This window comes from Glandiceps talaboti, chromosome 5 (assembly GCF_964340395.1).
Source record: "Glandiceps talaboti chromosome 5, keGlaTala1.1, whole genome shotgun sequence".
NCBI classification, from domain to species: domain Eukaryota; kingdom Metazoa; phylum Hemichordata; class Enteropneusta; family Spengelidae; genus Glandiceps; species Glandiceps talaboti.
In genome coordinates, this window is record NC_135553.1 from 11,906,727 (window position 1) to 11,920,236 (window position 13,510).

A 13,510-nucleotide genomic window follows, 5' to 3' on the forward strand; every position below is an offset into this window, starting at 1 on the left:
CCCTGCCCACCCTGCCCACTGGTGTTTTGCTGCTGGTACATGCCAGGTGCCTGAATCATTGGAGATGTGGAGTGATTGGGACTTGGTGCCATAGTCTGGTATCTGGTCCCACTGCCTGGTTGTAGTTGGGATGGACTGGTTCCTATACCCTGTGTTTGTCCATACCCTCTCATACCCTGCATTCGATGTGTTTGTTGTCCTGTACTGGCCATGTTGTAGTTTGGACTAAAGCCCATTGTGTTGGATGGTTGGTAGTTATGACTATAGCTACTACCACGATACTGTGCTCCATACTGGTACTGCTCTTCCGGGGGATAGTATTGTTGGGGGTACTGGTTCATCATGGGCTGTTGTTGTTCATAACCATGGTGCATACCCTGCTGCTGTCCCATATACTGCTGCTGCTGCTGTTGTTGTTGTTGCTGCTGCTGCTGGTAATATTGCGACTGTTGCTGTGGGTGTTGCTGTGACATGTGAGGATCATACTGTCCATACTGGTCAGGTGGATATGGTTGGTGGGGCTGCTGCTGTGGCTGCTGCTGCTGTTGCTGCATCAATGAAGGTGTCGGTGGTTGCCCTGGTGGACTCTGTGTCATATGTGGCACAGTTTGAGGTCTCTGTTGTTGCGGCTGAGGCTGTGGTTGCTGCCAATGGCCTGGCATGCGGTTCATACCCTGCAAGAACAATAAATAAAATACATAAGGACAAAATTGACATGAAAACACTTTTCACTGATTTCAGAATGTTTCTTATAATTTGATCAATGACTTGTATTTTACTGCATAATATTTATCCTTGTACAAGTATAGGAAGATAAAAATCAAAACAGAGTTGGTGGTCTGAAAAATCACAGTAATGAATAGAACTGAACACATAAACCTGTATAATACTGAACCATCAACATTAACAGAAAGGTACCAGTACTTTAGCTCATAAGATTGATTGAATATTTTCATGTAAAAGCTCCGTATACTTTTCAATGTGTAAAATTCACAAAACATAGTGGCAATGTAGCTATGTGGGCTTTACTTCGTCAAGTTTAGAATCAAAGTTCATTCTCAGAAACATATCTATTTATTCTCAGAACCATTTAGAGAAATGCAACAAAAATAAACCTAAAAGCTCATGTAATAAGATAGATATTTTTTTTTTTAGAATTATTGATTGTTATCTATGCTATGTTCAAAACAGGCCTACAATTTAATTGGCCTCAATATTCATGATTTATATTTTCCTTTTTATTTCATCATTTCCTTCCCTTGTTCCCATCTAAATGACATACATGTAAATGGGAGATGACGTTGTCATGGTACAATGTAGCCTGTGGCAATAGTGAAATCATTTATGATGTGAGTCTTATTTATTCATGGCAACACTGCTGCAGTATTGGAGAGTAATTTTCATACTAATGTCTTGACAGGCCAGCTGTTGATTCCTTCCAGACCAAGCTGCCAGACATGTAATGGGTTTTCGTTAATTTTTCAGATACTATTTGAATATGACATTAACTAAAATGTAAATGACACTGTGTTTTAGAACACTTTAATCACTGATAGATACATGTATATTCCTAAATGTAATATACATGTATGACCTGACTACAGTCTGTTGAATAGTTAGAGAGAAACATAATAATAAACAAGACTAAAAGAACAGTACATTTTTTGTATTTACAAATATATCTTAGTGAATTATCTCAAAGATTTTCATTCATGGTAAGACCAAGTTCAGTTGCAATAAGGTATTCTTCATCTGAATCACAAATAAGTACAGAAATTGAATTATTCAAACAGGAGATTTTCACGTACATGTACATTGTATAGTAATAAGGTAACACACTTATAAGTAATACATTGCCACTGACACATATCAGTATGCAAGCTGATTTGAAATATAACATCCTTTCATTGTACATAATGCAGTCAATTTAGTGTAGGCACTTTTATCTCTGCATTTGTATGGCAGGCAATATTAACCATCAATAATGGGAGAACACAGACAGAAAACAGACCAGGCTATGCATACTTAGAAGATATATGATGTGTCGTGTAATCATGTCTGATGGTACAATTGGAAAACGAATGTCAGAAGGTGATCTACATCGTTTCCTACATGTATTGTTAGACCTCTCTTCTGAGATATTTACCAAGTAATGATTAGAAAGACTCACGCAGGTTAAGAGTGCTTATCAGGAAAATAAATTGTACAACATTCTGTACATATCTAGAACAGTAGACTGACTATACAACAAATACATGTGTTCATAGTAATATCAAACCTAGGGAGTTTGGGCATACAAAAAATACATAGTAATAATATCAAACCTACAAAATGTAGGGACTTAGGGTGTACAAAAAATACATAGTAATAATATCAAACCTACAAAATGTAGGGATTTAGGGTGTATAAAAATACATAGTAATAATATCAAACCTAGGGAGTTAGGGTGACAGATAGGAGTAGTGTTAGACCCTCAATATACAGCAGATTTGTATTATTGAATATTAGTGGCCAGTTTCACACTTGCTTCAAACATTCTGATATATCTATATACGTGAATGAACACACACACATATACAATATACATACATATGTACATACGTACATACATACATGCACACACACACACACACACACACACACACACACACACACACACACACACACACACACATACACACACGCACACATGCACACACACCCATACATATACAATGTACAGAGAGACAGACAGATAAACCGACAGACAGACAGACAGACAGACAGACAGACAGACAGAGAGACAGACAGAAATACCCGGGTTCCCAAACAAAATTATGATAGATTGTATGGGAAGGTACATGTATATAATTTTATCCCTTTCTGTTACCGGGGTTCCCCAACCTTAGCCAAAACATTGCACATTTACACACAGTATTTAAAATAAGGTACAACTTTTCATCGGTTTTATACATACATATTTTGTTTTCTTAATTTTCAGTACAGTAGTGTTTCCTTTATTACTGTTTTAGAGTCACTTTTCAGAGTCATCCACATGTTGTAATAACCAAATACACATGAATAAGTCAGAAGTTATTTACATCAGTTCAGGAGAATACTATGGAATCATTTGCAGTAATAACTGTAATTATTCATGGTCTGTATGTAATCTGCTAAACCAACACCTAATATAACACAGATAACATTGAGTTACCTACATGTGTATTTTGATAACAAATTAATCATATGAAAGCTTTCCAAGGATAATAAGAAAGGCATTTATAAATTTATAAATAATTATTTATTTATTATACCATGTATAAGAAAAGTTATTGCCTTTCAACAGAGTAGATACGGAGGTCATTCTATGTCACAACAACCTGTGTCTATGTCACTGGTTCTGTGGTACTTGGTGGATGGGTGGGTGAATGGTTAGAGTGGTTGGCTTGGAATCTGCAGGTTGCAGGTTCGAGCCCATCGCTGCTGTTTGTTTCTGAGTGGCTAAATGTCCTTGGGCAAGATTTGAACCATAGTCAACCTTAGTCAACTCAGCTGTATAATTGGGAACCTGATAGGATAGAGATTGCAATGTGAATGCTTTGATCCTATGCGCTTATAAAGGCTGCAATGGATTGTATGCTCCCCAGGGAGCTGAAGTATGAAAGGCTGTTCAGGCCTCGAAATTCGTTTTTTCCCCCATCTGCCCATTGGGCAGGTGGTTGAAAATTTTACCAGCCCAACCAAAATTTTACCTGCCCAATTCACCTTTCACTAATTTTGTTACTATTCCTTTAGATCGTCTTCTACGGTAAGTACCACTATTGAGCCACCTGTCTAATGCCCTGATCGCAACATAGCCTCACTCTCTGGCCCATCCAATACAATACGTAGTAACGCATCTAATGAGTCGATCGATACTCAGTGAACTGCGCCAATCTGTTTTCACACGTTTCATTTCCGAGACATCATCATCTTTCTCTTCTCTTTTCAACCATTTATATTCTTTCTCCCATTCTTTACAGAATTTTCGCTTTCTTTTCCTTTCATCCTGCTTCCAAAACGTTGTCGGTTTGCTATCTCCGTCATCATCATCATCTTTGTTTGACTTGTCAGTCTCTTTCGATGTACTTGGTATTTGCCACTAAATTATCACTCTCCATACGTAACTTCCCAGCTTTCTCGCCGTCACCACCCTCACTTTCTTTTCTTTCTTGCTTCTTCTTCTTTTCATTTGGAGTATCATTGTTTGAAGACTTCGTAAATCCAAACTTTAATAAGCTCATGTTTATTCAACAGCTTTCATTTAATAGTATACGTAACGTCACTTCGAGGTCAGGGCCCGCAGAGGTTATACCACTTCATGAACACATGACATGGCTGGCCGGTCACATGAGTGAAACACATGATTGCTATCGATATGCAAATCAAACCAATACGTGCCTATGACGCGATGTCCATATATGGAGAGGTTGAAAGGTCATTGTATTCTGGCATTAGGCAATGCGGAAATGAAGAAACTTAGGTTTGATCGAAACAAGCTAAGTTACAAGAGACAAATCGACAAAAAATAAAACCCCAAAACGATTGCGATAGCAATTATTGACCAAATTAGAGTAAGCAGTTTATAATAAAGTATTCCAAAAAAAAAAGCGCCGGCCCAACTGGGCAGGTGTGCATAAATTTTACCGGCCCAGCACCACTTTTCACCTGCCCTGGGCCGCTGGGCCGGCGGGAATTTCAAGCCCTGCTGTTGTGCCGCTATAGATCCATGCCAGGGGTAATAATTGTAAAGCACTTTAAGCACAGAGTGGTAAAGTGCTATATAAAAACTAACATTATTATTATTATTATTATTATTATTATTTGAAATACAAGTCAAAACATTCCAAATCATAATTACTTATTAATACCCAATTTTCAATTTTTATGCTTGAGGAGGTATTATTATATTATTACCAAATATTTGTCTTCATTCAGTCGGATACTTGTGTCTATGGTCTATGTGTCTATGGTTTGTCATTACCCAGCTAGCAACATGTAGTGACAAGACCCCTTAGTTCACTCATATTTTCCTTAACTGAACAAAGCAAATATAGGGAATAATATTTAATTATTTCATACTGAACAGTACAATATATACATTGTGTATAAAACTGAAAGTCAACATACAAACAGTGTTTTTGCTAAGGTCTGCTAACATTGTAAGAAAGAGGGGAAAACATAGTAAAAACTGACATATTGAGTTTCTAATAAACTATACCATATTCTTGGAGAGGGAACCCAGTAAAATGGCTGGGGAACTTTGATACATTTACCTACTTATCACTCATGACAAAAATACAGAAAATATTCCACAAACCTGTCAACCCTGACTGACTAGATAAGAGGTTTTCCAATTATTATAATTGCTACTATATAATTATATAAATTGTAGTATTCAGGTTTTTAACAATGGTTGATTCATAGCTGTTATTAGATTAATCTAATTAGTGTGATGGGTGACATACATTACATAGCTCCATTACCTGACAGATACCGGTATATCATCAACACCATTGATATTTGGATATTCAGTTGAGGAAAATACAAGTAACATAAAGGAGCTTGTTTGACTCACAGAGACAAAACCATTAATAAAGTCACTAATATTGTCTGGCTGAATGATGCAAAATATTGGCGAAATACATAATCATACCTATGCAAGCTTGATTAAAAGTCAAATGGGGATGTTTTGATTCATTTCATGCACTGCAGAACTCATGAGGTAGAAGCACATTGTCTTGATGTAGGATGACCAGGGTTTAATATTCTATATTTTCTGGTTAATTAAACACATACAATTTGGCTTGTGCCCGCTATAATAACTTAAAATATTCAGTGTGACATTACATATAGCTCCCAAGTTCCTACACAGTATTACCTATCTCCATTCATGAACCTTCTCTTTATTATAACGAGTAACCAAAAACGTACAATTTTTCAAATTTTTTGCAATCGGTTCCATATGGGGAGATGTGCGATGTATCTTGGAGCAACTGTATGATAGCTATCTGTTACTAGACATAATTCATAATGTTTGGAATATCGTATAAGAATTTTACTGTTGATCAAAACTGACCACCATTGACCAAAAAGGTACAGACTGTGCCCCTTTAAATCATACGCCAATCTGAATTCTAACTAATGCAGTGTTGTGTGAAACAAGGCTTAAATCAATACAACACAGACAAACAGTGAATATCAATGAAAAATACGGATACATGCAGCTTTAGTTAACTATCTCTCATGACATTATAATGTTACCATAGTTATATCATCTGTCCATTGTGAAAACATAGTATGTCCAGCAATGCTATCATTATCAATCAATCACCTACACAGTTAGTTGCATTTAGTTGTGTTACACATAAAACATGTATTTGGCATATATAAATGTGAGAGTTGGGAAATCACAGTGAATGCAGTCAACCAAAAACATACAAGTTCTCACTGTAATTTCTACCACAAATCTTTCTAACTTAGCATTTACATGACATTTGTTAATTTGACTGAACAAGCTAGGAGTTGAACAGAGCTTGGATATTAAAATATTTATTTATCGTTCTTGTGAGTCTCATCAATTTCACTGTTCTAACAATACTTGGCATTATGATAAGTATTGCTGAATTCACAAAGGGATTGAAAATGGTAGTTTTACAGTGATGTAAATATCCAAGCATGACGGCAATTCAAGTACAAGATTCTTACCCCATTCAATAATGATAAAGTTGCGGTGAAATTTTCAGAAAAAATACATTGTATCATTTAATATCTTTTAATTCATTTGAAGGGTTGAACCCCCTACCCTGTATATCTGGAGAAAACTCCAAACTATTCTACCTTGACTTTATGGTAAACTAGAACATCTAAGGTTTTCATATTCAAGTTCACTGTATTCTCTTTTCTACAGTAATTTTAAACATGACATATGACAAAGGACCTTTCATATGAATAATGCCCTCTAGGGACAAAGAATAAATAAGCACCAACAGAATAGTCAGCTGGAGAGTGACATTATGACATATAGCAAAGATTTTCATACGACGATGCCTTCCAGTGACACACAAAAAAAAGCTACATGTACAACAGAGGAGTAACATGTCGGCAAAAGACCTTTTGCTAAACGATGCCCTCTAGTGACAAAGAATGAATATGTATTATAGAATAGACTAGTAGTAGTACTGGGAGAGACACTGTTGCAAACAGAAATCTACATACATAGTAAGTCAGTTTGATATCCTAAATGCTTCGTTAAAAAAGAAGTTTATTCTCTGGTGGCAAGTTCTGTTCATCCAACTTCTCTTTTTTACTTTTATTGTGTGATACCTTATATTTACATAACTCTCATTGTTGTGTATGTAATGTATTTTTAATATTTCAAAATATGTAAACCCCATTGATGGATGCATTTATACATATATGTTCCATAGATAAATGAATTACACAGCTAAATCTACTGACTAAGTTACCACGCAGGCACAATGTGGTTTAGATAAATTTGCTTTCATTTATATGAACTGTATGAAGAGCGATTTGGAAAGACTATCAAAGTCGCAAAGTTAGAGCATCTATCACTACATACATGTACATACCTATCCAATCAGGCATACAATTTACAAGCTACAAGTCTTTGGTGGTTGAATTTCAAGTTTTGATTAGGTTAACACAGCTATAACAGGGTGTCTCGCACTGTAGGTAACAATATAGACTTCTTACAAACATACTATTATAATGTATAGTATTGGATATTATAGTCACTGACTAGCTGTCAACACGTAACAATAGCCATGCGACATATAAACACACCATGATATTATTAGGATATAAACTATACATCTAGCAAGTCATGTCTGCCATTGAAATAAATGGATTCGCAAGTGAGGGATCAAACACAACCTATACATTGAACATGTACTACAGTATGCGGACTGTATTGAATTACATTGAAGACAGTACATGTATGTTTAAGAGTTATCGGTTCTTGGAAGACAAATCATTTTGTTTTGGTGAAAAAGTCATTTTGTTGCATTCTCCAACACTGCTTGTACGGACTGACTATTATTTAGTAGAGTCTTGTTCACAATTAATTGAAAAACACCTTAAAGGCTCCGAAAATTTATAATTTGAAAATGCAGAATGGAATGAAAGTCAGGTCCCAAGCCACAACTTCCATGTACACCATGACTCGGGGAAATGAAAAAGATGAAGTAACACATGCCTGACGGAGTGATCATCATGTTTTGTCCGTTATTTCTCAGGAGACATCTATAGCACTAATCCTTCGTGTCAGTGGAAATGATATGAAGGAATCAATTTTCCAATCTATCTACCATGGATGAGTGGACTCACAAAAGCAAGATATTTTGCCAAGACTTAAAAAATGTGATGAAAGAGGCAATTTCATTTAGTCAAATTAATACAAGTATTCTCTCTAAAGATTGTAGGATGGCTACCTCTTGGATTTGTTTAATCTTATAATATTTGGGTACAATTTTATGTTACCTTATTTCATATATTCTATATATAATTTTTATTATTGATTGCAGTTAGAAGTCATTTTTTTAGTATGAAGTGTACACTTCATTTTATGTCACTATTTATGTAGGTTTGACACACAGTAGACTCAGACTAAAAGATTCCTAGTTGCTTGTGCTCCTATAACCATAGGCTAAACACCGTTGTAATAAGAGTATACACAACAGATGACTCCTTCAGTTTAGGCACAAGAGGGATCTTGACATGTACACTGAACATCTTCATGCCTTTGCAGTTAGAAAGGGTTCATAGAGAAAGTCAGGAATGTTTTTAGGCCGCTCTATAAGAGGGACAAAATTAACCATACTGAGGTGCAGTAAACTATTATTAACCTCTCAATTTCAAGCTTCCTGTCTAACCCCCACTCTAATGCTTGCCCCTTATCCCTCCCATCACCCTCAATTTTTTCTTGGTATTCAGAATATTTGACAAGTAATATCAGAACACATACCCTGAAAATAAATTATCTTTACAACTAAGTAACCATCACAAAGACATGTTTTAAGAAACTGCAAAAGTGTTGAAATCTGTTAATATCAATAATATTATAATGTTGGTTTTATATAGCACTTTCCCACATTGTGCTCAAAGCACTTCACAATCATTACCCTTGGCACAGACCCATAGTGCCACAATGGCCCTTTATACTTCCTCAACTCCTTGGGGAGCATACAGTCCGTAGCAGCCTCTCATGTGAATCGGATTGAAGCATACAAGTTCATTGCAGCTTCACATTGCCACTAGTATTAGTAAATTGTGAGTGTATCTACAAATTACAGTATATACTTATCTATGAGGAACAGTTCCATAAGTAACATCCCCTGGGAATGTACACCATTATCTTGGTTCTCATTTGATAGACTTTGTCATTTGTTTTCTTGTCCCTAGCAGCTACTTGCATTACATGTACAGCATGTACACATGATAATGGCATGCATTGTGTGGGATGTGTATACTGTATCATGTAATATCACGACATAAGGCATATACTACAACTTCAGTGTTCAATATTTTCTCACAAACACACAGCATGAGACTAATTTAAAATTTCACATCAAGATACAATCAGGCGAATTAACACAGACGCTGAATAAAATGGCTTTTCCAAATCACATTTGTAAGACAACTATTGAACTGGTGGGTCATATTTGAGGGCAATATGAATTTGATTCTTTATGTCCCAAAGGACATACCATACCCAGCTTGACATCAGGATTATTCTATGTTCTCTGAGACTGTATCAGTGCACAAAAGAGATGGTTCAATTTGCAACCTAAACATGTTTACATCAACTGAACACATCGCCATAAAACCACTAGCTTTTTAGTAGAAAAATTTTAGTATTATACCGTACACTTGCTTGCAAGAATGACTGAAAAATTATGAAAATTAATTTTTTTTTCAGACACTGAGAATGGCAAGTCACTAGTTTCTCAGTTTTACATTGTGGATCCCCTGCAAAATTTATACATGTACAAGGTATATGGAAATCTAAGCAAGTCATCTCCCCCCCCCCCCTCTCCACACCCACATCCACCCCCTCCCCACACCTTCCCCCACCCCACCACACACTTTCTCTGTGACTGGGCTTTCTAAATCCTAGCAAAAATACTCAATCTGAAATAAATTTTCATAGCAAATCTTTTGGATGTAAATGTTAGTTGTTGTGATCAGGATCAGGACATGACCACCTAGCTATCTGAGGATTTACATGAATGAAAACAGTAGGAGAAAATATGGTGAAAGAAACAAACCAGTTCCCTTTTTATCTACATCAGATTGACTAGAGCCGCATTTGTAAAAGCTCTACATGATAATCTGAAATTATATAGAGAGTTTCTATACCTTTTTCTACATGTACCTAGGGTTGCTGTTTACTGCATAGCCATACATTTGAGTATGCTATATTATGACTTCTTATAAATGACTCCCTAGGTATGCATTACTTAAACTCAATATTATACAGCTCACTGCTTTAAAATCAGTGTTTCATTCCTTGTGTACAATGGATAAAATTAAAATGTATAAATTCCAACAATTCTTGCTGAATAACATAAAATATATAGTTACAATTTCTACTGTATCAAAACATTTTGGGATGCAAATCCTTTTTTGGACTTGGTGAGTAAAAATTTTCATTTTTAACAACAAGTCCATGGACATGTATTCTCACGAAATGGGGATCAATTTTTAATCACCTTTAAAAAAAAGTTTGGATATCATTGTCAAAGGTAATATTTAACATGCAACTTCATATATCTAAAACAAAGAAACATCTTCGTCACAGACAAACTGGCTTTTTTAAACAACATAGCATGCCAGGATAAGAATCTCAATGACTGGACATGAGTTGTAAGTGACCAAATGTCGGTTTTAATGATATTGGATTTCAGTTTTGAACCTGGCCATTATATAATATATGTAGGAGTCTTTCAGTACCCAATGAGATACATTTTTCATGTAATTTACACATTAAAGTAATCTCTCCGTTGCAGACAAACTGCTTTTTTTTTTTACGAACAACAAAGCATGCCAAATAAATGACTGGACATGACCGAATGAATCAGTTTTAATGATACTGAATTTCCATAGTTGGTCATTACAATATTTATGAGTCTCACAGTACCCAACGAGAGAGATGTCATTACAAGTTGTAAATTTCCCAGCCACTCTAACTTGTTATGATTTCAACTCACATGGATGAGGCTAGGTCAAGAATACGGTACAGGGAAATGAATAGAACTAATATATAGCTACAAGGCAGGATGTAAATCAAGGCTCTACTAGTGGCAATATATTAACAGCGTCTACATGCTAATACATCTAAATGAAAAAAAAGCCTTCAGTTGATGTGAAATGCAAACCAAATGCTATGCAATATCCTGTATGTGAAGTCATACCTATTTGTTATTTTCTCAAATCCACTCCTCATATTTTCTATTATTTGCTAGTCTGCTGTGCGTTTTAACAGAGACATTACTATGACTGTATATCCCTGCTGTACGTGAACTCATATTTAAAAGTAATTGTTATTTTTCCAAAGCCGCTCCTATTATTTGCTTGTCTGTCATGCGTTTTAACGGAGATATTACTATGTATATCCCTGTTGTATGTGAACTCGTACCTGTTTCATCATTCTCCCAAACCTCCTCATATTTGCATGTCTGTCGTGCGTTTTAACAGAAACACTAACATGTACATTCTGCTTAATATAAAAGCATCTCAGAATTCTGTGATTCATTAACAAAGATACATGTATGATGTTAATTATTGTGAGGGTGGCTTTGGTTGAATTGAAATTTCATTTCGGGACCTCATCAAGCTAGATGTGACAAGAGATTCAAAGCCTCGGATAGCCTTTAGACTACCAATATTGAAAATATTTATTCCAACATTTTTGCTTAGTAATAGTATGCCATCAGCCTGTTAGATAATTTCATTATTGAGTATACATCACAACAGTAATTCAAGTACAACCTGACAGTGTCTGTTCTTCTGAAGTATTGGATTCCAATATGCAAACACATGGCTATAAAACAAAACCACAGTTTAATACAGCATACCAACCAGCGCATAATGGCATACACACTGGACCTACTCCCTGATATCAGCAGTGAAAAAAAACAGTCCTTCTACATCAACGAACGAAGTTCACTTGTTGAGCTTGTGTGACAATGTGCGATCGTCACTATATTGTAGATCATCCCTAAAGCTAATGCTTATAAATCTGACATCACATCTCACTTTGTAAGTCATCCAACATGAAGTTGAAAAGTTATTTTCTTGTCTTGCCATGTAAATATATAGAAAGAGAAAAATATACCAAAATATATGAAACAAATAAATGAAAAGGTTTATTTCACCACGAATACTACAATCTAAAAATGCATAAACTGATAAAGTATAGTGAATTCTAGCAATTCAAAAAAGTGTCATTACCTTAACCTTAGAAACAACTATACAAATGACTGGAGTTGACATTGTATATCTGAAAACAGTACAATAATATTCCAAAGAATAAACTGCATTCTTGTTGACAACATCAACAAACAGAGCAGCAAGGCCACAATGTTGGCATTGAATGCTGGCAAAATATAATGATTTTACCAGCCTTAGTATATCAGGTTTGCAAATTGGCAGTCAGCCCATAAACTATTGTCTGGCTGGATTCCATGGCACACACACATTTATAAGTATATTTCACATATTTTCATGACTAACATTTATACATGGCAACTTCACAATTGATAAAACATCTATTTCAACTTTGTACAACTAGATCTGTGTCCTAAGTTTTGAGAAATACGGTGGATTAAAATCAGAGTCTGATTGAAATCTGCCAAAGAAGTAGGCTTGTTTTGTTTATGTACCAGATTTCAAATCCACTGTGCTTGCTGTTTGAAATCTCTCTTGTATACCTGTCACATCCACCTTCTCCAAGCTGTTACAAGAACGTCAGCCTTATTTCAATGTCACATCCATCCATCGTTACCTTTCACCTTTACTTTGCGGTCATTTACATCTGTATCTAGCTAGCGATCTCATTATTCATAATACCACAGGGCTAAATGTCAACAGCAGTGTCATAATACAGTCCGGCTATAAAATTGTAACTTGGGAAATATAATTTCATCAAATCATTAAAACGCTGACATTTCTACCTTATTTTACCGAATCCCCTAGCTAATTACTCACCAGTAGTACGACTGAAAACACATCATACTAAAATAAACCTAAATACATCTACTTATCTTCATTTCATATATTAATTTTTCATCGATAGAAAGAAACCGTTACAATATATCACTTGTTTTGTATTTCAATAGACTGATTCTAGAAGAGATTCATAGAAAGTTTTAAAAGTAATGACATATTTTCCAGGAGATTTTAGTAGCAAATGAAAACGGCATAATAATGAAATAAATCCCAAGTGAATTTACAGTAAATGTACAGCTCA

The 13,510-nt window shown here is 35.4% G+C and overlaps 2 protein-coding genes across 2 annotated transcripts in view; one reads left to right on the forward strand and one right to left on the reverse strand.

Annotated features, from left to right (window-relative positions):
- The window catches only part of LOC144435696 (uncharacterized), a 443,695-nt gene that overhangs the window by 147,957 nt on the left and 282,228 nt on the right, over positions 1-13,510 (forward strand). The gene's annotated exons all lie outside the window — the stretch shown is intronic.
- LOC144434810 (uncharacterized) overlaps positions 1-13,510 on the reverse strand; it is a 56,696-nt gene that overhangs the window by 75 nt on the left and 43,111 nt on the right. The window contains exon 4 of the mRNA XM_078123314.1: positions 2-674. Within this exon, the coding sequence (XP_077979440.1) occupies positions 2-674 (673 nt within the window). The remainder of the gene's footprint in view (position 1; positions 675-13,510) is intronic.